This window comes from Protomyctophum parallelum (genome assembly GCF_964188405.1).
Source record: "Protomyctophum parallelum genome assembly, chromosome: 1".
Lineage (NCBI taxonomy): Eukaryota > Metazoa > Chordata > Actinopteri > Myctophiformes > Myctophidae > Protomyctophum > Protomyctophum parallelum.
In genome coordinates this window covers 97,871,274-97,896,630 of record NC_139697.1, presented here as the reverse complement: position 1 = coordinate 97,896,630, position 25,357 = coordinate 97,871,274, and the positions used below count along the sequence as shown (strand labels likewise).

At 47.8% G+C, this 25,357-nt stretch overlaps 1 protein-coding gene across 1 annotated transcript in view; it reads right to left on the bottom strand.

Moving 5' to 3' along the window:
• The window catches only part of gfra3 (GDNF family receptor alpha 3), a gene marked incomplete at both ends in the record, with an annotated part of 43,990 nt that overhangs the window by 7,397 nt on the left and 11,236 nt on the right, over positions 1 to 25,357 (bottom strand). The window contains 4 exons of the mRNA XM_083760921.1: positions 7,594 to 7,703; positions 13,810 to 14,254; positions 17,496 to 17,588; positions 17,873 to 18,160. Coding sequence (XP_083617047.1) covers positions 7,594 to 7,703; positions 13,810 to 14,254; positions 17,496 to 17,588; positions 17,873 to 18,160 — 936 coding nt within the window. The remainder of the gene's footprint in view (positions 1 to 7,593; positions 7,704 to 13,809; positions 14,255 to 17,495; positions 17,589 to 17,872; positions 18,161 to 25,357) is intronic.

The following is a 25,357-nucleotide window of genomic DNA, read 5'->3' as shown; positions in this document are numbered from 1 at the left end:
CCCGATCCTGTTTTTATATGTATTTTATATTATATGTACTTTTCCATGTCAAGGACCCCAAGAATTTGGCCGCGGACCCCCCCCCCCCCCCACCCCATCTGAAAATATGTTGTTCCAGAGACACCCCAAAATCGTAATGTAGACTAGATACATAGCTATAGATTTTTCAATAGCTAAAGTATAACATTATAATGCTTGAAACACCAAAGGGGGTTCCCGCCCTGAATGGGTTAAAGCAATATAAAAATCACACTGCTGAAATATGTTGCGATTTGTGAAGGCACAGATAGACACTAGGGGGTGCTAGAGCACCACCTGCCCTTTGCCCTCTGGACAGCAATGTGCCCTTTTGTTTGTACAGTATGTGGACCACATGGTGACATTGATCAATTCTTGATAAAAAAAAAAAAAAAAGCTTTGAATATATTATTTATTCCCAAAAATCTATACATCTCACACTATTAAGGCAACCAGCCGGTTCCATGCGCTGCACAAGGTGCCGTTTTTTTTCACTTGAGCACCTGCCCCTCTAAATGTCTGTGTGTGCACGCCACTGATCCAACTGACTCTGCTTTCCTCCTCCTCTTTTCCGTCCCCTGCTGTCCCTAAGTTGGACCCCAAAAATTATCTGAATATATGTTATTCCAGGGAACCCCTCAGAAGCAAAGATTTGAGTTAAAAACGTTCGCTCTGTGTAAGAATATATATTCAAAGATTTGTGCCGCATTTTCACGAGTGACTGAAATCACTCTTGGCCGACTGCAGAGAACCTGAATCATGTGAGCACATCTAGACTAACACTGTCTGCTAAGAAAATAAAGTCTACTGGCTTGAAATGTTTGCCCCAAACAGCCATATTTCTGGGGAGAAGAGAGAGATACTAGCAGACTACTATAGTATATTATAGAGCCCATGGGGGATAGCGGTCAACTAAATATATAGTGTTTATAAGTTGTTATAACTTTCCAGCACAAGCAGTTCTTTTTAAAAAGTTTGTGTGCGCTCCGAGTCCACAATGTCTGTAGCCTCGGGCGTAATAGCAGACCTACAGGCTCGTAGCGCGCCACCGAGTGGCGCGCTACGAGCTTGTAGGTCTGCTATATATATATATATATATATATATTTTTTTTTTTATCCCACGATTTTGTAACCCAGTTTTTTCTTTTCACCCAGTGGCAATTATCTAATGTAATCCTGGGCGCTACACTTCCTCTGCCAACCTGGGGGGGCAGCGGACTGACCTCATGCTTCCTTCTATGCATGAGGAGTCCAAGCTGCTTCTTTTCACCTGACAGGGGGGAATTTCTCCGGCCGGACGTAGCGCGTGGAAGGAACACGTTATTCCGACCAGTTCCTTTCCCCTCCATCAGGCGCCCCGGCTGGCCAGGGGGATGTAGTTTTAGAAACCAGGATTAGGGCATGTTTTTGTGAGGGTATCTACCCTAGGGGACACGGGGAGAACATGCAAACTCCACACAGAAAGGCCCTATCGCCAACCCCCGCTTGTAGGTCTGCTATTTTTGAAAAAATCGAAGAGCGACTGACGTAGAAGACATTTTTAGAATCTGATTTCGGGTCAGAATGGAAAACTGTCAGGATGTAGAAAAGATTTTTAGAATCTGATCTCGGGTCAGAATGGGTTAGAACTGTCCCCCCCCCCCCCCCCCAAAGGGCTAAGTGTTGATCAAAAACCAACAGGCGAAACTTTTCTGTTTACCAAAAGTAGCATCTAGAAGAAGATCCCATAAATAGCACATGTTTTGTTGTGGAATAGACTGTCAGACTGTAGAGAGATGGCCTGTAGAATAGACAGTCAGACTGTAGAGAGATGGCCTGTAGAATAGACAGTCAGACTGTAGAGAGATGGCCCCGAGCGGTAAATGTTTTGAATAGACAATCAGACTGTAGAGAGATGGCCTGTAGAATAGACAGTCAGACTGTAGAGAGATGGCCCCGAGCGGTAAATGTTTTGAATAGACAGTCAGACTGTAGAGAGATGGCCCCGAGCGGTAAATGTTTTGAATAGACAGTCAGACTGTAGAGAGATGGCCCCGAGCGGTAAATGTTTTGAATAGACAGTCAGACTGTAGAGAGATGGCCCCGAGCGGTAAATGTTTTGAATAGACAGTCAGACTGTAGAGAGATGGCCCCGAGCGGTAAATGTTTTGAATAGACAGTCAGACTGTAGAGAGATGGCCCCAAGCGGTAAATGTTTTGAATAGACAGTCAGACTGTAGAGAGATGGCCCCGAGCGGTAAATGTTTTGGGGTTTTGACGTTTTGATAACCTCCTGCGGAGAGAGCTATAGTGCGTCAGAACGGTGGATCATTTCCAAAACCCCATAACCCCCCAGAAAACTTTCCCACTGGGCCCTCTTGCTGGGCCCTCTTGCTGATGCAATATTTCATGTCAAGGACCCCAAAAATGATATGTAATTGGCCCCCATCTGAAAATATGTTGTTCCAGGGAACCCCCTCAGAAGCAAAGATTTGAGTTCAAAACGTTCGCTCTGAAAGAATATATATATATATTCAAAGATGTGTGCCGCATTTTCACAATTTTTCAAAAATAGCAGATCTACAAGCTCATAGCGCGGCACTACGAGCTTGTAGATCTGCTATTTTTCAACAGCTAAAGTATAACATAATGCTTCTAAAACACCAAAAGGCGTTCCCGTGCAGAATGCCTTAACAGATAATAGAAATGAGTTTTTTTTTTTTTTTATGCGTTCTTATTTTTTTAATCTTCCGTTTGTCTCTCTTTCCTCTGGCGTGTCTCTACGTGTCAGTAATGCGCCAGGACGCACACACACAAAACCACACTCAGTAAACATGACGCCTGACGTCGAGGGGAATAACGTTTCCTAGCAACCGCCCGTCAACCGCCCGTCAATCTGTCTGTGTGTTTCTCAATGTTTCTTTGGATTGTGATTCCGTCTTCACTACACGTCTCCCAGCCTGTCAATCACTCTCTATCTCTCTCTCTTACTCTCTCTCTCTCTCTCTCTCTTTCCCTCCCCCTCTCCCTGTATCTCTCTCTCTCCCTTTCTTTCTCCCTGTATCTCTCTCTCTCTCTCTCTCTCTCTCTCCCCCTTCTTTCTCCCTGTATCTCTCCCCCCTCGCTCTATCCCTTACTCCCTCTCTCGCTCTCCCTCTCTCTCTCCCCATCCTCTCCTCCTCTCTCTCTCTCCCTCCCCATCCTCTCTCCTCTCTCTCTCTCTCTCTCTCTTACTCTCTCTCTCTCTCTCTCTCTCTTTCCCTCCCCCTCTCCCTGTATCTCTCTCTCTCCCTTTCTTTCTCCCTGTATCTCTCTCTCTCTCTCTCTCTCTCTCTCTCTCTCTCTCTCTCTCTCTCTCTCTCTCTCTCTCTCTCTCTCTCTCTCTCTCTCTCTCTCTCTCTCTCTCCCCCCTTCTTTCTCCCTGTATCTCTCCCCCCTCGCTCTATCCCTTACTCCCTCTCTCGCTCTCCCTCTCTCTCTCCCCATCCTCTCCTCCTCTCTCTCTCTCCCTCCCCATCCTCTCCTCCTCTCCCTCTCTCTCCTCTCCCTCTCTCTCTCTCTCTCTCTCTTTCCCTCCCCCTCTCCCTGTATCTCTCTCTCTCCCTTTCTTTCTCCCTGTATCTCTCTCTCTCTCTCTCTCTCTCTCCCCCTTCTTTCTCCCTGTATCTCTCCCCCCTCGCTCTATCCCTTACTCCCTCTCTCGCTCTCCCTCTCTCTCCCCATCCTCTCCTCCTCTCTCTCTCTCTCTCCCTCACCATCCTCTCCTCCTCTCCCTCTCTCTCCTCTCCCTCTCTCTCTCTCTCTCTCTCTCTCTCCCCATCCTCTCTCCTCTCCCTCTCTCTCTCTCCCCATCCTCTCTCTCCTCTCTCTCTCTCTCTCTCTCTCCCCATCCTCTCTCCTCTCCCTCTCTCTCTCTCTCCTCCCCATCCTCTCCTCCTCTCCCTCTCTCACTCCCTCCCCATCCTCTCTCCTCTCCCCATCCTCTCTCTCCTCTCCCTCTCTCTCTCCCTCCCCATCCTCTCTCTCTCTCCCTCCTCATCCTCTCTCCTCTCTCCCTCTCTCACTCCCTCCTCATCCTCTCTCCTCTCCCTCTCTCTCTCCCTCCCCATCCTCTCCTCCTCTCCCTCTCTCACTCCCTCCTCATCCTCTCTCCTCTCCCTCTCTCTCTCCCTCCTCATCCTCTCCTCCTCTCCCTCTCTCTCCTCTCCCTCTCTCTCTCTCCCTCTCTCTCCCTCCCCATCCTCTCCTCCTCTCCCTCTCTCACTCCCTCCCCATCCTCTCTCCTCTCCCCATCCTCTCCTCCTCTCCCTCTCTCTCTCCTCCCCATCCTCTCTCCTCTCCCTCTCGTCTCCCCCTCCCCATCCTCTCTCCTCTCCCTCTCTCTCTCCCTCCCCATCCTCTCTCCTCTCCCCATCCTCTCTCTCCTCTCCCTCTCTCTCTCCCTCCTCATCCTCTCCTCCTCTCCCTCTCTCTCTCCCTCCCCATCCTCTCTCCTCTCTCCCTCTCTCCCTCCCCATCCTCTCCTCCTCTCCCTCTCTCTCTCCCTCCCCATCCTCTCCTCCTCTCCCTCTCTCTCTCCCTCCCCATCCTCTCTCCTCTCTCCCTCTCTCTCCTCCCCATCCTCTCTCCTCTCCCTCTCTCTCTCCCTCCCCATCCTCTCCTCCTCTCCCTCTCTCTCTCCCTCCCCATCCTCTCTCCTCTCTCCCTCTCTCTCCTCCCCATCCTCTCCTCCCCTCCCTCTCTCTCTCCCTCCCCATCCTCTCTCTCTCCCTCCCCATCCTCTCTCCTCTCCCCTCTCTCTCTCTCTCTCCCTCCCCATCCTCTCTCCTCTCTCCCTCTCTCTCCTCCCCATCCTCTCTCCTCTCCCTCTCTCTCTCCCTCCCCATCCTCTCCTCCTCTCCCTCTCTCTCTCCCTCCCCATCCTCTCTCCTCTCTCCCTCTCTCTCCTCCCCATCCTCTCCTCCCCTCCCTCTCTCTCTCCCTCCCCATCCTCTCTCTCTCCCTCCCCATCCTCTCTCCTCTCCCTCTCTCCCTCTCTCTCTCCCTCCCCATCCTCTCTCCTCTCCCTCTCTCTCTCCCTCCCCATCCTCTCTCTCTCCCTCCCCATCCTCTCTCCTCTCTCCCTCTCTCTCCTCCCCATCCTCTCTCCTCTCCCTCTCTCTCTCCCTCCCCATCCTCTCCTCCTCTCCCTCTCTCTCTCCCTCCTCATCCTCTCCTCCTCTCCCTCTCTCTCTCCCTCCCCATCCTCTCTCCTCTCTCCTCTCTCTCCTCCCCATCCTCTCCTCCCCTCCCTCTCTCTCTCCCTCCCCATCCTCTCTCTCTCCCTCCCCATCCTCTCCTCCTCTCCCTCTCTCTCTCCCTCCCCATCCTCTCTCCTCTCTCCCTCTCTCTCCTCCCCATCCTCTCCTCCCCTCCCTCTCTCTCTCCCTCCCCATCCTCTCTCTCTCCCTCCCCATCCTCTCCTCCCCTCCCTCTCTCTCTCCTCCCCTCCCTCTCTCTCTCCCTCCCCATCCTCTCTCTCTCCCTCCTCATCCTCTCCTCCTCTCCCTCTCTCTCTCCCTCCCCATCCTCTCTCCTCTCTCCCTCTCTCTCCTCCCCATCCTCTCTCCTCTCCCTCTCTCTCTCCCTCCCCATCCTCTCTCTCTCCCTCCCCATCCTCTCTCCTCTCCCTCTCTCTCCCTCCCCATCCTCTCTCCTCTCCCTCTCTCTCTCCCTCCCCATCCTCTCTCTCCTCTCTCTCTCTCTCTCTCCCTCCCCATCCTCTCCTCCTCTCCCTCTCTCTCTCCCTCCCCATCCTCTCCCCCCTCCCTCTCTCCTCTCCCCCTCTCTCCTCCCCATCCTCTCCTCCTCTCCCTCTATCTCTCCCCATCCTCTCTCCTCTCCCTCTCTCTCTCCCTCCCCATCCTCTCTCCTCTCCCTCTCTCTCTCCCTCCCCATCCTCTCCCCCCTCCCTCTCTCCTCTCCCTCTCTCTCTCCCTCCCCATCCTCCCCCCCCTCCCTCTCTCCTCTCCCTCTCTCTCTCCCTCCCCATCCTCTCCTCCTCTCCCTCTCTCTCTCCCTCCCCATCCTCTCCTCCTCTCCCTCTCTCTCTCCCTCCCCATCCTCTCCTCCTCTCCCTCTCTCTCCCTCCTCATCCTCTCTCCCTCCCCATCCTCTCCCCCCTCCCTCTCTCGTCTCCCTCTCTCTCTCCCTCCCCATCCTCTCCCCCCTCCCTCTCTCCTCTCCCTCTCTCTCTCCCTCCCCATCCTCTCCTCCTCTCCCTCTCTCTCTCCCTCCCCATCCTCTCCTCCTCTCCCTCTCTCTCTCCCTCCCCATCCTCTCCTCCTCTCCCTCTCTCTCCCTCCTCATCCTCTCTCCCTCCCCATCCTCTCCCCCCTCCCTCTCTCCTCTCCCTCTCTCTCTCCCTCCCCATCCTCTCCCCCCTCCCTCTCTCCTCTCCCTCTCTCTCTCCCTCCCCATCCTCTCCTCCTCTCCCTCTCTCTCTCCCTCCCCATCCTCTCCTCCTCTCCCTCTCTCTCTCCCTCCCCATCCTCTCCTCCTCTCCCTCTCTCTCCCTCCTCATCCTCTCTCCCTCCCCATCCTCTCCCCCCTCCCTCTCTCCTCTCCCTCTCTCTCTCCCTCCCCATCCTCTCCCCCTCCCTCTCTCCTCTCCCTCTCTCTCTCCCTCCCCATCCTCTCCTCCTCTCCCTCTCTCTCTCCCTCCCCATCCTCTCCTCCTCTCCCTCTCTCTCTCCCTCCCCATCCTCTCCTCCTCTCCCTCTCTCTCCCTCCTCATCCTCTCTCCCTCCCCATCCTCTCCCCCCTCCCTCTCTCCTCTCCCTCTCTCTCTCCCTCCCCATCCTCTCCCCCCTCCCTCTCTCCTCTCCCTCTCTCTCTCCCTCCCCATCCTCTCCTCCTCTCCCTCTCTCTCCCTCCCCATCCTCTCCTCCTCTCCCTCTCTCTCTCCCTCCCCATCCTCTCCTCCTCTCCCTCTCTCTCCCTCCTCATCCTCTCTCCCTCCCCATCCTCTCTCCTCTCCCTCTCTCCTCTCCCTCTCTCTCTCCCTCCCCATCCTCTCCTCCTCTCCCTCTCTCTCTCCCTCCCCATCCTCTCCTCCTCTCCCTCTCTCTCCCTCCCCATCCTCTCCTCCTCTCCCTCTCTCTCTCCCTCCCCATCCTCTCCTCCTCTCCCTCTCTCTCTCCCTCCTCATCCTCTCCTCCTCTCCCTCTCTCTCCCTCCTCATCCTCTCCTCCTCTCCCTCTCTCTCTCCCTCCCCATCCTCTCCTCCTCTCCCTCTCTCTCTCCCTCCCCATCCTCTCCTCCTCTCCCTCTAAACCTCTTCTCTCAGCCTTCTTAATCCCTATCTATACTGTATATAGTTGTGCGCCGCTCTCTTGCTCAGGAATCTAACAGATCTACAAGCACGTCCCCATCCGGGACGCGCCGTGAAGCGCAATCTGCCATTTCCTGAGCATGCAACAAAAAAAAAACCCCAGCGTTAAACTATAAATAAATCAGGCTTTACTCTTTCCCTTCATCTCTATATCTCTCTCCTAACCCCCCCCCCCCCCCCCCTCTCCCCCCCCCCCCCCCCCCTCCCCCTCTCTCTCTCCTTACCTATGAGTCCGGCGTACGCCTTCAGGCACATGGCCCTGCTCTCTCGCACACAGCCTGAGGGCGACTGTGGAGATGACTGGCAATTATGCTGGAAATCAGCAAGTCGAGATCTAACACACACACATACACACACACACACACACACACACACACACACAGTCACACACACACACGCGACACAGAGAGGGGACAGAAAAGAGGAGGAGGGGGGAAGCAGAGTTAAGCATTTTCTGGTGATGTTTTTGACAGCTCTGGAGTTTGGGGGATTCGGAGCCGCCCCTACAAAAGATGAGAAACATTTTTGATCATAAGTACGTACATTGTGCACGTACTGTACTGTACTATACTGTGCAGAAAGATATTTCAAACATTTCACTCTCTCAGCCTCATAACGTCGTCTGGAACAAACTCCCGGAAAAAGTGCAGGTCTGCTGCATTAAAACTCTCGGTTCTTTTGAAAATCAAAGCCTGGAAGACTTTTCTGTTTTTGCCGTTGCCTTTCCATTGAGCTTTCTGATTGATTTCTTCCGCTGCGCTGTATAAGCTTAGTATTTTATGTTTTATTTGAGATTATTCTCTATTTTTTTCAATTCTCTTGACTCTCTCTAATGACTACATTTTAATTGCGTGCAGATTGTGTTATGTTAATGCTTTGAGTGTTTTGTGCAAAGCACTTTGAATTCCCTTCTTGTATAGGAACTGTTCTTGCCTTGCCTTGCCAAGGGGAAACACCTCACTATTAAGGCTCATTCATAGTCTGGATTTTCGGTGGTGAGGTGACCACCGCTCCGGTGGTGAGGTGACCACCGCTCCGGTGGTGAGGTGACCACCGCTCCGGTGGTGAGCTGACCACCGCTCCGGTGGTGAGGTGACCACCGCTCCGGTGCTGAGGTGACCACCACTCCGGTGGTGAGCTGACCACCGGAGCTGAAATAACGTTGAGTGGTGGTGAGTAAAAACAGAGAGAAGGGCTGGAGCGGTGGCGGTGGTTTGCTCTTCACCGCGGCTTGTGACGTCATGTTGTAGTTCGGTGGTCACCTCAGTGACGTCATGTTGTAGTTCGGTGGTCACCTCACCACCGAAAATCCAAGACTATGTATGAGCCTTTAGTCTCCAACAAATAGTCACCCTCTCAGTCACTCATATCATAAGCGTATAGCGTCCATTGGTCCACTCGGCCACAGGCCGAGTCAGTTGAGATCTGGCCCAGTCGAGCCTTTAAAGGACGCGGGCGAAAAACTGAACAAACAGCAACAAAAGAGGCAGTCTCTCACCGCTATGCATGCAAATGTCTGTGGTAGAAAAATCACAGCAAGCTGCCTTTGTTCTCAAATGACCCCTCCTCCCCCTCCCCCCCGTTAACAAATCAGCAAATTGGCCATTTAAAATGTTAACCCATTTAGACCTGATCCCGATTCTACAAAAGGCCTTCTAAATCATGACCGTTTTCTGAAAAACCTCATGTTTCTATGCCAGTGGTTCTCAAACATTTTCATGTCAAGGACCCCCAGAAACTATGTGTAATTGGCCGCCGACCCCCATCTGAAAATATTATGTTCTAGGGACCCCCCCCCCCCCCCCCCCAGAAGCAAAGATTTGAGTTAAAAACGCTCGCTGTGAAAGAATATATATTAATTTGTGCCACACTTTTTAAGATTTTTGAAAAATAGAAGATCTACAAGATCTTGTAGATCTGCTATTTTTCAATAGCTAATATTGCTAAAAACACAAAGGGGTTAACGTCATAAATGGGTTAAAGATTAAGGACAATTAATCGTGAATACTGTAGAATTTTGAAGAACTACTAATTATTCTATTTAATTCCCCAGAATCATAACTTTTGAAATAGTATAATTTCCTGTTTGCACGTATAAGTTTACGATTATACCGGGTGAAAGCATGTGAAAGCATCATAAGTATCAGATCTACATTCTGAAAAGTACAGTGAGGACATGAATAACAAAAAATAAAAGATCAAATAAAAGCAATGTTGTAGAGATGGGTCTTAAGCTGAGCTTTAAAAATGTCTACAGAGGCTGCCTGACGAAGGTACAGTGGGAGCTTGTTCCATGCCGTCGGCCCCTAGAAGCAAAAAGCTGCTTCCCCGTATTTTTTTGTTGCCATTTATTTTAGGCAAAGCGAGCAGGCCAGCAGTGGAAGACCTTAGGGGCCGGTTTGGGACATATTTAGGCAGGCAGTCATGTAGGTAGGAAGGTGCGAGACCATTGAGAGCTTTATATATACACAAGTAAAATAATTTTAAAATCAATCCTAAAAACAACCGGAAGCCAGTGCAGTGAAGCCAAAACTGGAGTAATATGTTCTCTCAATGACGGATGGATGGATGGATGGATGATGCCATCTGCTTCCATACTCTTCCATATCGGTAACTGAGAGAGTACAAATGTTCTGTCACCCGGTGCCAGAGTACAGGTACAGTATAGCCTACCGTACTGTACGCGCTGCATGCATAATATCTCCACACTGCACATTGTGTGAGCAGATGTTCTACAACCGCAATCATGTCACACATATATCACCTGTATACTGTATATTACTTTTCCTAACGGGCGCCAGGAACAGTACAGGAGCACTGTGTGTGTGTGTGTGTGTGTGTGTGTGTGTGTGTGTGTGTGTGTGTGTGTGTGTGTGTGTGTGTGTGTGTGTGTGTGTGTGTCAGCCAGCCATGGGCTGCATTCATTATCCCATTTTGGGCGTGAACCCCTTTTGGTGTTAGCATTATGTTATGCTTTAGCTATTTAAAAATAGCAGATCTACAAGCTCATAGCGCGCCACCGAGTGGCGCGCTACGAGCTTGTAGGTCTGCTATTTTTGAAGAATCGAAGAACGACTGACATAGAAACATAGCTTTTTCAGAAAACTGTCAGGATGTATAGAAGACATTTTTAGAATCTGATCTCAGGTCAGAACGGGTTATTCATATCCAGGTCTTCCTCCTGCTAGACACCTCATCTGCAGCCAGCCACTCCATGTAGAGAGGCACGCACCTTTATCCCACATATACCATAGGACTGACATACGGAAAACCATCGGATTAAGGTTGGCGAACATGCGTTAACCCATTCTGACCTGAGATCAGATCCTAAAAATGTCCTCTACATCCTGACAGTTTTCTGAAAAAGCTATGTTTCTATGTCAGTGGTTCTTGAATTTTTCAAAAATAGCAGACCTACAAGCTCTTAGCGCGCCACTCGCCACTATGAGCTTGTAGATCTGATCTAGACGGTTTCTGAACTGCCCACAGCCCTCCTATGAGACACAGACTGAGTAGAAAAAAATTGTGTCATTTTTTCATGATTATTAGTGAGGACCTATTATATGAAGCTAGGTTGAAAAGTGGTGAAGTGGTCCTTTAACAGCAGAATAAGTTTAAAACTCCAGGATTGCTATCATTACGTATACATTAAATTACATTACACATGGATTAAAGATGAATAAAATCTCACAACTGAAAAAGAAAATGTTGTAAAAAAAAAAACATTAGCACAAACCAGTTGAATCAATAATTGCAGATCGATGCTAAATTCATGCCAGAGGGTTTAACCTTTTGCTTTTATGAAATATCTTGAGATCATTAGGATTTTCTGGAAGACTGAACATGCTTTCTATTGCTATAGTTTCAACCACTTCAAATACCCTTTAATCTTAAAATGGAGGGTGTATGCGCAGCATGCATTAAGTCAGTGGCAAAGTGAGTTTAATGTCGTGTAATGCAATCAGATAGGACTTTTCTGTTTGGATGTACTGTTTGGGCTGTCAAGGCCAGAAACTAGTTATTTTTGAGTGGTGCAACCACTAAATTCACTAAAATCACATAAATAGAGGTAGTCTGAAATGTCATGGACTATCCTGACACACAGGGGTAAGTAGCAGAATAGCATTTTGCTACCATTGTACCCTAACCCTAACCCACTTAGCTGGGGACCCCTGGAACTCTCTCAAGGACCCCTGAGGGTCCCCGGACCCCACTTTGAGAACACTGCATGGTTTAGAGGTTGTGATGCAGTCAGTGCACTGTGAGGAGACACTGAGGTGATTAGAGAAGTCCCTGAATCCTCGGTATTGATCCATCAGTATTGATCTGTTGTCATTCGGAGCGTCCAGCTCACCTACAGTACCAGGGCATGCTCATCCTTTCCAATGCCAAGGACCCACAAAAATAGCTTGACCAATCTGGGAACTAAATCGTTACCTAAAGGTGTCTAATAACCTAACTAACTAAAAGATTGAAATTCAACTCCAATTCCAACCGCTGTGGTTTGGGCCTAAAGAGCATAGTTATGGGACGTTGAACGCTACACTTTTGCCCAAAGCCACCAGAAAGCAGAGAATGCTAAACGATTTCTGAGGGATGCTACTAGCCCCTCCTGTGTCCAGCTTTGAGGGTTTGTGTCAACACAAACATTGTTCTAACACAAACATTGAATGCCTGGCTTTGACAATGAATGGCCAGTTACTGGTGATTCACAGCGCCACCAACAGGTGGATTTTTGCAAACACACTTTTTTGGAACAAAATGTCTCAAATCATCCAATTGCCATCCAAGGCATGAGAAGAAATGGCACCCTTTTCACATTGGCCTATTATAGCGCCACCAGGAGGCCACAACCTGACCTGCCCTGGTGGAGACCTGTCCTATTATAGCGCCACCAGGAGGCCACAACCTGACCTGCCCTGGTGGAGACCTGTCCTATTATAGCGCCACCAGGAGGCCACAGCCTGACCTGCCCTGGTGGAGACCTGTCCTATTATAGCGCCACCAGGAGGCCACAGCCTGACCTGCCCTGGTGGAGACCTGTCCTATTATAGCGCCACCAGGAGGCCACAACCTGACCTGCCCTGGTGGAGACCTGTCCTATTATAGCGCCACCAGGAGGCCACAGCCTGACCTGCCCTGGTGGAGACCTGTCCTATTATAGCGCCACCAGGAGGCCACAACCTGACCTGGCCTGGTGGAGACCTGTCCTGTTATAGCGCCACCAGGAGGCCACAGCCTGACCTGGCCTGGTGGAGACCTGTCCTATTATAGCGCCACCAGGAGGCCACAACCTGACCTGGCCTGGTGGAGACCTGTCCTATTATAGCGCCACCAGGAGGCCACAACCTGACCTGCCCTGGTGGAGACCTGTCCTATTATAGCGCCACCAGGAGGCCACAACCTGACCTGGCCTGGTGGAGACCTGTCCTGTTATAGCGCCACCAGGAGGCCACAGCCTGACCTGGCCTGGTGGAGACCTGTCCTATTATAGCGCCACCAGGAGGCCACAGCCTGACCTGCCCTGGTGGAGACCTGTCCTATTATAGCGCCACCAGGAGGCCACAACCTGACCTGACCTGGTGGAGACCTGTCCTGTTATAGCGCCACCAGGAGGCCACAGCCTGACCTGCCCTGGTGGAGACCTGTCCTATTATAGCGCCACCAGGAGGCCACAACCTGACCTGCCCTGGTGGAGACCTGTGCCCCGATGGGCACTTTATCTAGTTTAACATGTCCTGCTCCTTCCTGTCTGTTCCGCGTTCATTTGCGCTCCACTTATCTTGAGTCGCACCGTGACAGCATTGTGAACTTGTAGATCTGCTATTATTTGTCACAAATAATCATTGAATTTCAACTGAATCTGTCCAGAATGGGGAGACCCCGTTGAACGTGATTGAACTGCCACAATAACCATATTAACTGAATTTGAATTGAAATCAACAATTTTCATATATTTATCGTCTCTGTCGGGGTGGAAACCTCATATGTCCAAAACGTTTTACTTTTCAGGATTCAAATTTAAAAACGGCAAAGCCGTTTTGAGCTTGTAGATCTGCTACTTTTGATACTTTTGTGTGACACTGCACTCGTCCCTGGAACCCATTCTGAACGGGAACCCATTTTGGTGTTATAGCATCATGTCATGCTTTAGCTATTGAAAAATAGCAGATCTACAAGCTCATATCGCGCCACCGAGTGGCGCGATACAAGCTTGTAGGTCTGCTATTTTTTGAAAAATCGAAGATCGACCGACATTTTTCTAGAATCTGATCTCAGGTCAGAATGGGTTAATCAGACCAGGTGTGTGTCCAGTGGAAACCTCGTATGAATCTGATCTCAGGTCAGAATGGGTTAATCAGACCAGTGTGTGTGTGTCCAGTGGAAAACCTCGTATGAATCTGATCTCAGGTCAGAATGGCTTAAAACCCCTCACTGACCTGCACAGCTCGTCCCTGGTGCAGTAATTCTGCAGGCTGAGACAGTTGGGCTTGTTGTTGTTGTTGACGTTGCTCCCCGCCGCCGTCCTCCTCTCCTCCCCCCCTCTAGGGGGCGCTGCCGCGGCCGCGGCCGCCTGCTCCTCGTAGGAGCAGGAGGGCACGATGGTCTTGCGGCGCCGCTCGCCGCACAGCGTGTCGCTGCACGGGCAGAAGAGCAGCGCGAAGCTGTACTCCTCGGGCACGCGCTCCAGGAAGCGCCGCAGCGCCCGGTGGCACTTCTGCCGGTTGCAGCTGCCGCCGCCGCCGTCGGCGCCGCCCGCGCTGGGGACGCGCTTGGTGCACGCCACCACGTACTCGGAGCGCAGCGAGCCACACTTCTCATACAGGCCACAGTCCTGGGCCGCCTTCAGGCACTGGTTCTGGCCGTCCAGCGTCAGGGAGGAGGCTGGGGGGGGGGGGGGGGGGTCAGTGGAAAAGAGTTAAAACCATTCTGACCTGAGATCAGATTCTAAAAATGTCTGTTTGAAAATGACAGTTTTCTGAAAAAGCTATGTTTGTATGTCAGTCGTTCTTCGATTTTTCAAAAATAGCAGACCTACAAGCTTGTAGCGCGCTATGAGCTTGTAGATCTGCTATTTTTCAATAGCTAAAGCATAACATGATGCTGACACCAAAATGGGTTCCCGCCCAAAATGGGTTAAGGATTCTTGGGTAACACTTTACAATAACGACCTGTTATAAAGCATAAACATTTATAAGCAGTTTGTAGATGAGTAATAATCATGAACAGACTGTTTGTTGACATCCGTAAATGTTTACCTAAACATTGTGAACTATGTGAATAGTTTACTACTTACTAATACCTTACTAATAACATATAAATGATGTTTAAACATAGTTATACATGTTTAGGTAAACATTTACGGATGTCAACAATGATTGTTCATGATTATTACTCATCTACAAACGATTATAAATGTTTATAAATGCTTTATAACAGGTCGTTATTGTAAAAAGAAAAGTGTTACCGATTCTTGTTTCATTTTGTCCCCCCCCCCCCCCCCCCCCGCCCTCCCCCCAGCAGCAAACAACAACAGTGTGAACGTTTCGGCCCTCAAGGGCCTTCTTCCTTCCTCAGCGTAAACCTCGCTCTCATCATCATCATACATCTCATTCCGGCCAATCACAATTTGCGTCCTCACTTTTTGTCTTCAATGTTTGTGTTTTTGCACAAACGCTCAAAACCGGCCGTTCATTATCGATGGCATGCAATGATCTACAAGGACTACAGATGTAAATTAGCTTCTGGCTATATAACCCTGCTGGCCCATTTACATGGATGTGAAATAAAACTATGACATGTTGATGAATGCGCATTGTCCTTGTCGCAATAGGCCTAAATAAATGAATAAATAAATAAATAAACAAACAAACTAGAAAAGTTGCAATTTAGAAAATTTTCTAAGTGTGGTTGCCACAGTCACTGCCCCTGCCTAATTTGAAAATTTCTACAACGCTTGAATAGTTTGGTCTTCTAACCCCTGCAAGGGAATTCATGCATTTATAAATTATTGTAAAACTTGGTTACGTAACCAACAACAGCCAATTAGCTACTATACAAATCACAGCGGATGTTAGGTAGGTTACTCCGGAAAAATAATAATAATAAAGTGTGACAATAACTATAGTCTGGCAAACACACTAATAATAAATACTTAATTTGTTTGTGTTTGCACAAACACTCTAAACTGGCCATTCATTGTCAAAGGCATTCAATGTTTGTGTTAGGACAATGTTTGTGTTGACACAAACCCTCAAAGCTGGACATAGGAGGGGCTAGCACCCCTCAAACATCGTCAACAAATAAAAACTAGACACCTGGTCTGTTGGCTCCCCCAAAGAGGATGGCACATTCTCCCACCATGCAACAGCACATCGTAAACATTATGAAAGTTTTCAGTGACGTTGTGCCCACAGCTTGGTTGCATTGTCGTCAATAATTAATCTGTCTTTAAAAAGTTCTAATATGAATTATTAACACCAAGGTCAACAGCACTGTTTGCAAATGTAGCTAAATTTAGCCAAAACATGCTGCTGACTGCTAATGAAGGAGCTTGTAGATATAGGCTAATTATTTTTCGGGAACATTGCAGATAGTTGAGTGGACCAGTTCCATGCCAGTCTTGCCAGCACAGAGATGGTCTGAAAAACACTATTAACACCAGAAGTGGAGCTTTTCAAAGTCTTTCTAAACCGTCCGCTTCTGTATACATTCTCCTATTAAGGAGGCAGCTTTTTGTTTCGCCTGTAAGCTATTCAGGACCTGAATAGCTTTTTTCAGGAAGGTATGATATGCGTGGTGCATCAATCAGCTGTTTGGCTGTTGAATACGGTATAAGAAAATACATGAAACAGCATCTTTTTTTCCCCATCTCATCATTGCCATGCATGTTTCTTGTTAATGACTGTATTAATAACCATAAAGTAATCTCCTAGTCCTTACATAATAGTTTAGCAGAGACTGAGGTTGGAAAGGCTGTGCCCAGTGCCCAGTGCCCAATGCCCACTGCCCACTGTCTTGTGTGTCAGCGGGCAGCGCAGACAGTGGTGGATATGCGCTGAACGCATACATGTTCATTAATGAATGAATGAATTGGCTTAATTAATCTGTAGGGCCTTTTGATTTGGTGAAGCGCCAGGGCCTTGAGAGAGGGGTTGATCCGTCACTGACCGGGAGGCATATATCTTCCCTCACTAGTAGTGATGGAGCTCGATACCCGATACCCGAGAAAACCCGATAACAAGCTTATTGAGTACCCGGTATCAAGCCTGTTATTGAGCATAGGGGCTCATGACATCATTATTAAACAATCAAGACAAGAGGTGATCAAGAAAAAAAATGTAATCATCCATGCTGGCACAAACATGTCGGTCTAACCACTGAACATACTGTCTGTAGGGACACCACAAGGTTCCTAAAATAACCACTGAACATGCTGTCTGTAGGGACACCACAAGGTTCCTAAAAGAACCACTGAACATACTGTCTGTAGGGACACCACAAGGTTCCTAAAAGAACCACTGACTGAACATACTGTCTGTAGGGACACCACAAGGTTCCTAAAAGAACCACTGAACATACTGTCTGTAGGGACACCACAAGGTTCCTAAAAGAACCACTGAACATACTGTCTGTAGGGACACCACAAGGTTCCTAAAAGAACCACTGAACATACTGTCTGTAGGGACACCATAAGGTTCCTAAAAGAACCACTGAACATACTGTCTGTAGGGACACCACAAGGTTCCTAAAAGAACCACTGAACATACTGTCCGTAGGGACACCACAAGGTTCCTAAAAGGATAATGTAAAATGTCAATACTAACCCATTCTGAATGGGAACCCATTTTGCATCATGTTATGCTTTAGCCATTGAAAAATAGCAGATCTACAAGCTCATAGCGCGCCACCGAGTGGCGCGCTAAGAGCTTGTAGGTCTGCTATTTTTGAAAAATCGAAGAACGACTGACATTTTTAGAATCTGATCTCAGGTCAGAATGGGTTAATCAGACCAGTGTGTGTCCAGTGGAAACCTCGTATGAATCTGATCTCAGGTCAGAATGGGCTAAACAAGAGATCATGGATACTAGGAGCAGTAAAAGGCAAACAAACGGTATAGCCTTACCTGCCATGATGGAGGCCATGCGGGACATCTCAATGTGTCTCACCAGGTTCAGCTCCAGCTCTTCATAAGGAGACACGTCGTACTCCTCATACGCTGCAAGGAACACAACAATACAACAGTCACCAGGTCTTGTGTCTTAACGTGTGGGGCAAATGCTGCTAATTTGAGGACGGTCCCTGGAAAAACATATTTTCACGTGGGGGTTGGCGGCCATTTTCATATAGTTTTCTGGGCGTCCTTGACATGAAATAGCTTGAGAACCACTGACATAGAAACAGGTTTTTGAGAAAGATTTTTTTTAGATTTAGAAGATTTTTTGTTTTTAGAATGGACCTCAAATCTAAATGGGTTAAGCTTGTCTCTGTGACACAACTCACCTGCGAACCTCACGGTCCAGTAGACCCTGAGGCAGTGCTCCTCCCTGCGAGAGCCGCGCTGGCACTTGCACACCTGCAGGGGGCGGTACTGCTGCAGGGAGTTCTGGGCCTCCAGGCACTCCCAGCGGGCGTCGGCGCCCAGCGGCGCCACGGCCTCCTCGGCGGCACAGTACTCCAGCACGCGGTACAGCACCATGCACGCCTGCTCCTGAACGCAGCCCTGCTCCGCCGCCACGCAGTCCAGGGAGGACGCGGAGCTCGCCGCTGCTGCTGCCGCCAACATGCTGCCTGGAGACGGGGAGAGAGAATGGCGTTAGCGTAACGAGCTAGCTGCTGCTAGCATGCTGCCTGGAGGAGAGGTAAACAGAGAGAGAATGGAGTCAGCGTAAAGAGCTAGCTGCTGCTAGCATGCTGCCTGGAGCAGACGTAAACAGAGAGAGAATGGAGTTAGCGTAAAGAGCTAGCTGCTGCTAGCATGCTGCCTGGAGGAGAGGTAAACAGAGAGAGAATGAAGTTAGCGTAACGCGTTATTTGGCGCTGCACTGTGGCGACATGGACTAGGGCTACGCTTGGGTGTAAACAATGTTTTTTTCCTGCCTTCAGACAGCCCCTCCCACTGAGGCATTGTGTGAAGATCAGAGTTTTTTTTATTTGTTGCAGATCCAAAAATATGCGGGCCCTTTGTCTAAGACAAATTTCTTCCTCGGGAGACTAATAAAGTATATCTTAGCTGCTGCTAGCACGCTGCCTGGAAACGGAGAGAATGAAGTTAGCACAACGAGCTAGCTGCTGCTAGCACGCTGCCTGGAAACGGAGAGAATGAAGTTAGCGTAACGAGCTAGCTGCTGCTAGCATGCTGCCTGGAAACAGAGAGAATGAAGTTAGCGTAACGAGCTAGCTGTTGCTAGCACGCTGCCTGGAGGAGAGAGAGAGGTGTTTAAATGATAACGTGCCATCGTGTCATAATAAATCATTGTCATACATATTCTGGAGAGAACCTGGAGACTGATTGTGGCAGTTCACCATGCCACTGCCACTGCATTTAACAACCTTTAATACGTGTCCTGTGTTATTTTCCCCTTATCCCCTCTATCACAGGAATGCTTATAGCACACAAACGAGGTTAAAGTTTGAGTTTATGTTGCAGAGAATGATATTTGTTTGAATGTATTGATATATAAATATAGTTGACTGTTTGATTGTTGATTGTATTGACTCCAGTGTATGGAGCTAGCATACCAGCTGTGGGTTTGTGTACTGTAGGACACATACCAAGTTTGGTTTTGAGTGGGAAATTGGGTACAATTATTCATTATTATGTGGGTAATTATTTGAGTAAATGTGACACTTTTAAAGTGTATATCAATTGTAATGTCTCTGGACATTGGGGAATTGACTGATTAATTGAGGAGTCAAGTCAGGTTTGGTATGGTCCAGTGGGAGGGGCTTAGCCTATTTAAGTAGGGAGACCGGCCACTGCCTGGCAGTTAAGGAAGGACTGTTGAGGAGAGAAGACCCATCTGTTCAGTGCTGTAAATAATCTGTTCAGTATTGTACATACTTTACTGTTGAGGAGAGAAGACCCAGGGCTAATCTGTTCAGTATTGCACTTATACTTTACTGTTGAGGAGAGAAGACCCAGAGCTAATCTGTTCAGTATTGTACATACTTTACTGTTGAGGAGAGAAGACCCAGGGCTAATATGTTCAGTATTGTACATACTTTACTGTTGAGGAGAGAAGACCCAGGGCTAATATGTTCAGTATTGTACATACTTTACTGTTGAGGAGAGAAGACCCAGGGCTAATCTGTTCAGTATTGTACATACTTTACTGTTGAGGAGAGAAGACCCAGGGCTAATATGTTCAGTATTGTAAATACTTTACTGTTGAGGAGAGAAGACCCAGGGCTAATCTGTTCAGTATTGTAAATACTTTACTGTTGAGGAGAGAAGACCCAGGGCTAATCTGTTCAGTATTGTAAATACTTTACTGTTGAGGAGAGAAGACCCAGGGCTAATCTGTTCAGTATTGTAAATACTTTACTGTTGAGGAGAGAAGACCCAGGGCTAATATGTTCAGTGCTGTTTTGTTACTCTTAATTTTTTGACCACTGCTCTGTCAAAAGGTGAACAAAACCCGGTGATAGTTCTGTGTTTTCAGTTTTGCTATTTATATGGTTTTCAAACGGTGCCTTATTCCGGCAAATACTAGAGTGTGACACTGGTATTCAGTAACTAGGTATTGAGAATATTATAATAAAATTTGCCACGGACGAGGACAAGTCTAGCCTTGGACACATTTGTCATGTATGGACACATTGACGTCCCCTGGTCAGGGAAATGATGCTGATGTTGATATGATACTGTCCGGTGGCATTTCAATTCAACTAAGGAAGTCCAGATCACGTTTTTGAGGGGCCAACATTAACGCCATTGACAATGAAGGGGAAATTATAATTTTATGCTGAGGTCATGGTTCCCGGGATCAAACCCTTGACCTTGTGGAGCAAAAGCGAGAGCTCTATTTCTACACCCTAGAAATAGAGCGCAGAAATAACATGTGATTCCACGACTCTGTGTCAGCGAGTCATCCTTTTTAGTTTTGTTCTTTTTTATTTAGTGGTGGTGTTGATAGTGATGGCTGCCAGTTCCCACCTGATGTTGTGTGGGAGTCCTGACTGCTCCAGACCGCACTGAATGACCGCTAGTTTGCATAACGTCTTCAGACTAGGACTCAAGTGTAGGACGAACAGGTCATCCGTGCCGTTTGAGTATTTGAGGATGACACGATCTCCCATCATGCAACAGCACATATCTTTCTTTGCAAGTGGTCCTCCCCCCCTTGTCACAACCTTCTTCCAGGAGAATGTCTCCGGATTGAATTTCCACAGATCATTGAGGTATTGTTTTCTGCCCACTGTTCCCAGACCAACAAATATGTACAGCTCTCCATTGTAGGCAAAGGCAGAATGATAACTGCGTTCTTCAGGAAGATCTGCAGAAGGTGTGCTCAGCCAGGCGTTGGTCTCTGTGTCAAACACTCTGATGGTGTTGAGGTACCTGTACTGATGACAGCCTCCAAATAGAAACATCTTCGTTCCGATGGCGGTAGCAGTGTGATATGATGAAACAGGAGGTAGAGTTCCTCTGGTGTTAATTACTGACCAGACCATTGTGGTAGTGTCCAACTTGTAGGTGTCATTAGATTTCTGCCAACCTCCATGAACATACATGACCTTCCCCAAGACACAGGCTGAGTGGCCTTCCCTCTCTTCCGGAACAGACCCAGAAACCCTGGGCTTAAACCATCTGTGGGTGTCGACATTAAATGCATGAAGCACGTTCCGGTAAGGACATACTCCCCAGAGGTAGACGGTATCTTCTATCAGCACAGCTGTGTGACGCCAGCCAGTGAGGGGCCAGGTTCTCCGAACACCAGTTGTCACGGGACGCAACATCCTCCAGCGTAAAGACAAAGTGTTGAACACATGCACTTGAATCTGATATTTGAAACTTCTTTCGTAGTCGTCGAACCCCTCAAAGGCGTACGCCTCGTGTCCAACTGCGACCACGGCGGCATGTTTCCTTGCTCGTCTACTGGTCAGATGTGGCGTCCAGCAGAACATTTCTAAGAGCTGTCCCGTGGACTTAACCGTGGATGTGCGTTATCGCTTGTATCGTCTCTGTGGTGCGTAGCCGACGGGGTGGGTTTGGCCAATCAAGGAAAGCGACAGCTGTTGTTAGCGACTTGATCACCCTCGCCGAGGAGATACTGTGTTTCCGAAGACGTTGAGCTTGGGCTATATAAAGTGCCTGCACCTGTACTGTACCTGTACCTGTACTGTTCAACTGATCTTCAGAAGATTAACGGCATATGTGGATTTGTTGTTTTCGAAGTGGTTGAATTAAGTCTTGTCCTCTTCAGTGAAACGGTAAATTGACTTATAGACTTCAGGAACACAACGCGCCTGGAGCGAGAATGATCCTCTTGATTCCGGGAGAGTATGTAGGTTTATCCCTCTGCGGTGCCCCGTTCGGTTTGTGTTTCATTTTATAGCACATGGTCGTCACAAACATTGTGACGTCGTTGAGCGCTGATGTCATTGTCATGACATTTACTCCAACTGACGGTCCTCAGGGTGGTTAATCAGACCAGTGTGTGTCCAGTGGAAACCTCGTATGAATCTGATCTCAGGTCAGAATGGGTTAAAGTCTAACTCATGTTGATTAGGTGATGTAAAACAAATGGTGCAAACACACATTAAACGCCATTAAGAATAAAGAGACAATATGACGTAATTGACACATTATGACGTACATTTTCCCTTCATTGTCAATGGCGTTTACAAAACAAACATTGGGGGGGGTGAGGGTTAAAGTGTAGGTCCATTTGGACTCAGCTGTACGGAACCATGTCACTGCATGGGGGGGGGGGGTGAGCATGGATCAGGGGGGTTAAAGTGTAGGTCCATTTGGACTCAGCTGTATGGAACCATGTCACTGCATGGGGGGGGGGGGTGAGCATGGATCAGGGGGGTTAAAGTGTAGGTCCATTTGGACTCAGCTGTACAGAACCATGTCACTGCATGGGGGGGGGGGGGTGAGCATGGATCAGGGGGGTTAAAGTGTAGGTCCATTTGGACTCAGCTGTACAGAACCATGTCACTGCATGGGGGGGGGGGGGTGAGCATGGATCAGGGGGGTTAAAGTGTAGGTCCATTTGGACTCAGCTGTACAGAACCATGTCACTGCATGGGGGGGGGGGTGAGCATGGATCAGGGGGGTTAAAGTGTAGGTCCATTTGGACTCAGCTGTACAGAACCATGTCACTGCATGGATCAGGGGGGTTAAAGTGTAGGTCCATTTGGACTCAGCTGTACAGAACCATGTCACTGCATGGGGGGGGGGGGGTGAGCATGGATCAGGGGGGTTAAAGTGTAGGTCCATTTGGACTCAGCTGTACAGAACCATGTCACTGCATGGATCAGGGGGGTTAAAGTGTAGGTCCATTTGGACTCAGCTGTACAGAACCATGTCACTGCATGGATCAGGGGGGTTAAAGTGTAGGTCCATTTGGACTCAGCTGTACAGAACCATGTCACTGGGGACCCTTGGAATGTATGTTTGGGAAGAATCTGCTTCAGGGCGTTTCGTGTCGGGATTGATTTTATTTTTTACATCATTATTATTATTATTCAAATGTTTTTTTTTACCCAGGATTTATTTTGAAAAGCAGTATACCTGTAGGCGTATAGGATTGTATTAACGCATTCTGAACGGGAACCCATTTTGGTGTTAGCATCATGTCATGCTTTAGCTATTGAAAAATAGCAGATCTACAAGCTCATAGCGCGCCACCGAGTGGCGCGCTACGAGCTTGTAGGTCTGCTATTTTTGAAGAAATCGAACAACGACTGACATTTTTTTTAATCTGATCTCAGGTCAGAATGGGTTAATCAGACCAGTGTGTGTCCAGTGGAAAACTCGTATGAATCTGATCTCAGGTCAGAATGGGTTAATGCTGCTTTTCTCTTGGCAACCCAACAAACGTGTACAGATTTAATTCAGATTTCCCCAGACACATCATTACACACATACACACGCACTGTACACGCACACACAAACGCACACACGCATGCACACACGCAGATCTCTGACGTTCTGTCCACGTCAGACTACCAATGGTGGAGAAAGTATAGGCTACGTGCATGTTTTACTTAAGTAAAAAGTATCAATACTGCAATGTAGAAATACTCTGTTGCATGTAATAGTGCAGAATTCAAAATGTACTTGAGTAAAAGTAAAAGTAGTAAAAGTAATTGTGCAGAATGTCCCGTTTCAAGTTTTCAAATGTAAAAATAAATAGCAGACATACAAGCTCACAATGCGTCGCATCACGACCCATTGTGAGCTTGTAGATCGGCTATTTTTAAATGGCCCGAAATGTAGTGGTTAAAGGGATATTTCACTTTTATCGTATAAACCTCAGACTAGGGCTTTCACTTTAGTGATCTTTACTAGTTGACTAGTTTACTAGTCGACTAGTTATATATATATATATATATATATATATATATATATATATATATATATATATATATTTAAAAAAAGTATTTGTACATTTAAAAACTGTAAATTGGTGACTTCTTTTCTTATCAACTAGTCAATTAGTACCAACGAGGTCAATTAGTGGATGTACTAATCGACTAGTTGAATAGTCAACTAGTTGTTTATACCTCAGACAGTTTTTAAGTTGCTCGATTCAGAATTAATTTTACCTGCCCCGCCCCCTTCCTATACCTGTAACTTCAAACTCCATTTTCATCTAAAACACCCGTCCTTTTTTCTGGTGACTGATAATAATACGTGAGGTGCCTTTTTCATTTATTTGTAATAATTACGTTGGAAAATGAGAAGCAACAGGGTTGTTTGAAGTTTGAAGTTATATAGGTTTGTAGGAAGGGGGCGGGGCAGCTAAAATTAGTAGGCTACTGAATCGAGCTACTTAAAAACTGTCTGGGGTGTTCACGAAATTCACATAAGCCTTATGAGTAGACGATGAAATGACCAAACGTTGTTTTGAAACATCGAGGCTGTACAGCCAGTCCAACAACAGGTATACAGTAAGCTAAGGAGGAGGGACGGTGGAGCTGCTTGATATTCCAGCCCTGTCGCATCGTTGTACCGCAACCTGTAATATTTATAGAACATAAAAATAGAGATACAATCTAATGCATATTTCAAGGCCTCCCCGACGTTCCAGGGGAACCTTGGACCTCTTGCAATCCAAGGTCTCATCATCATCATCCTCATCATCACCTTCACCGCACTGACCCAGCAGGTCATCATCACCTGCATCACGGAGAACCTGCCCTTTGTTCTTCTTCTTCTAGCCCATTAACCCATTTTGGACTGAGGTAGAAATAAAAAAAAATGTCTTATAAATCATGACAGTTTCCATATCCTTTTCACGTCCTCAGAATTATAATTATGTATTTGGCCGGCCGACCCTCGTCTCAAAACGTGTTGTTCCAGGGACACGTCCCCACCAGAACAAATGTTCCCTTCAAAATACGTATAATACATACTCAAAGAATTGCACACACGATTTTTCTAAAATAGCAGTGCCGTGTTATGAACTTGTAGATCTGCTATTTTTCAACAGCTATACAGTTTAAAATAATGTTTGAAGTGGTTAAAAGCTGAAGTGACACAGATGCGTTCCAGGTGTCAGTGGGCTATAGGCAATGATTCAGGCTGTGGCTCTGCCTTAGAAAGTCCCTCCGGGGATCAATAAAGGTTTTATCTTGATCCTATAATATCTCATGTTCGGGCGATGCGTACTGTTTAAGAAAAAAGAAAAAGCTATCATACTGTAGCTCTCGGGGCGGGCAGCCCAAACTACTGTTCTTCTCTCCTCCCAATATTTATGAGGACACATGCACGGCCACATGCACGGCCACATGCACGGCCACATGCACGGC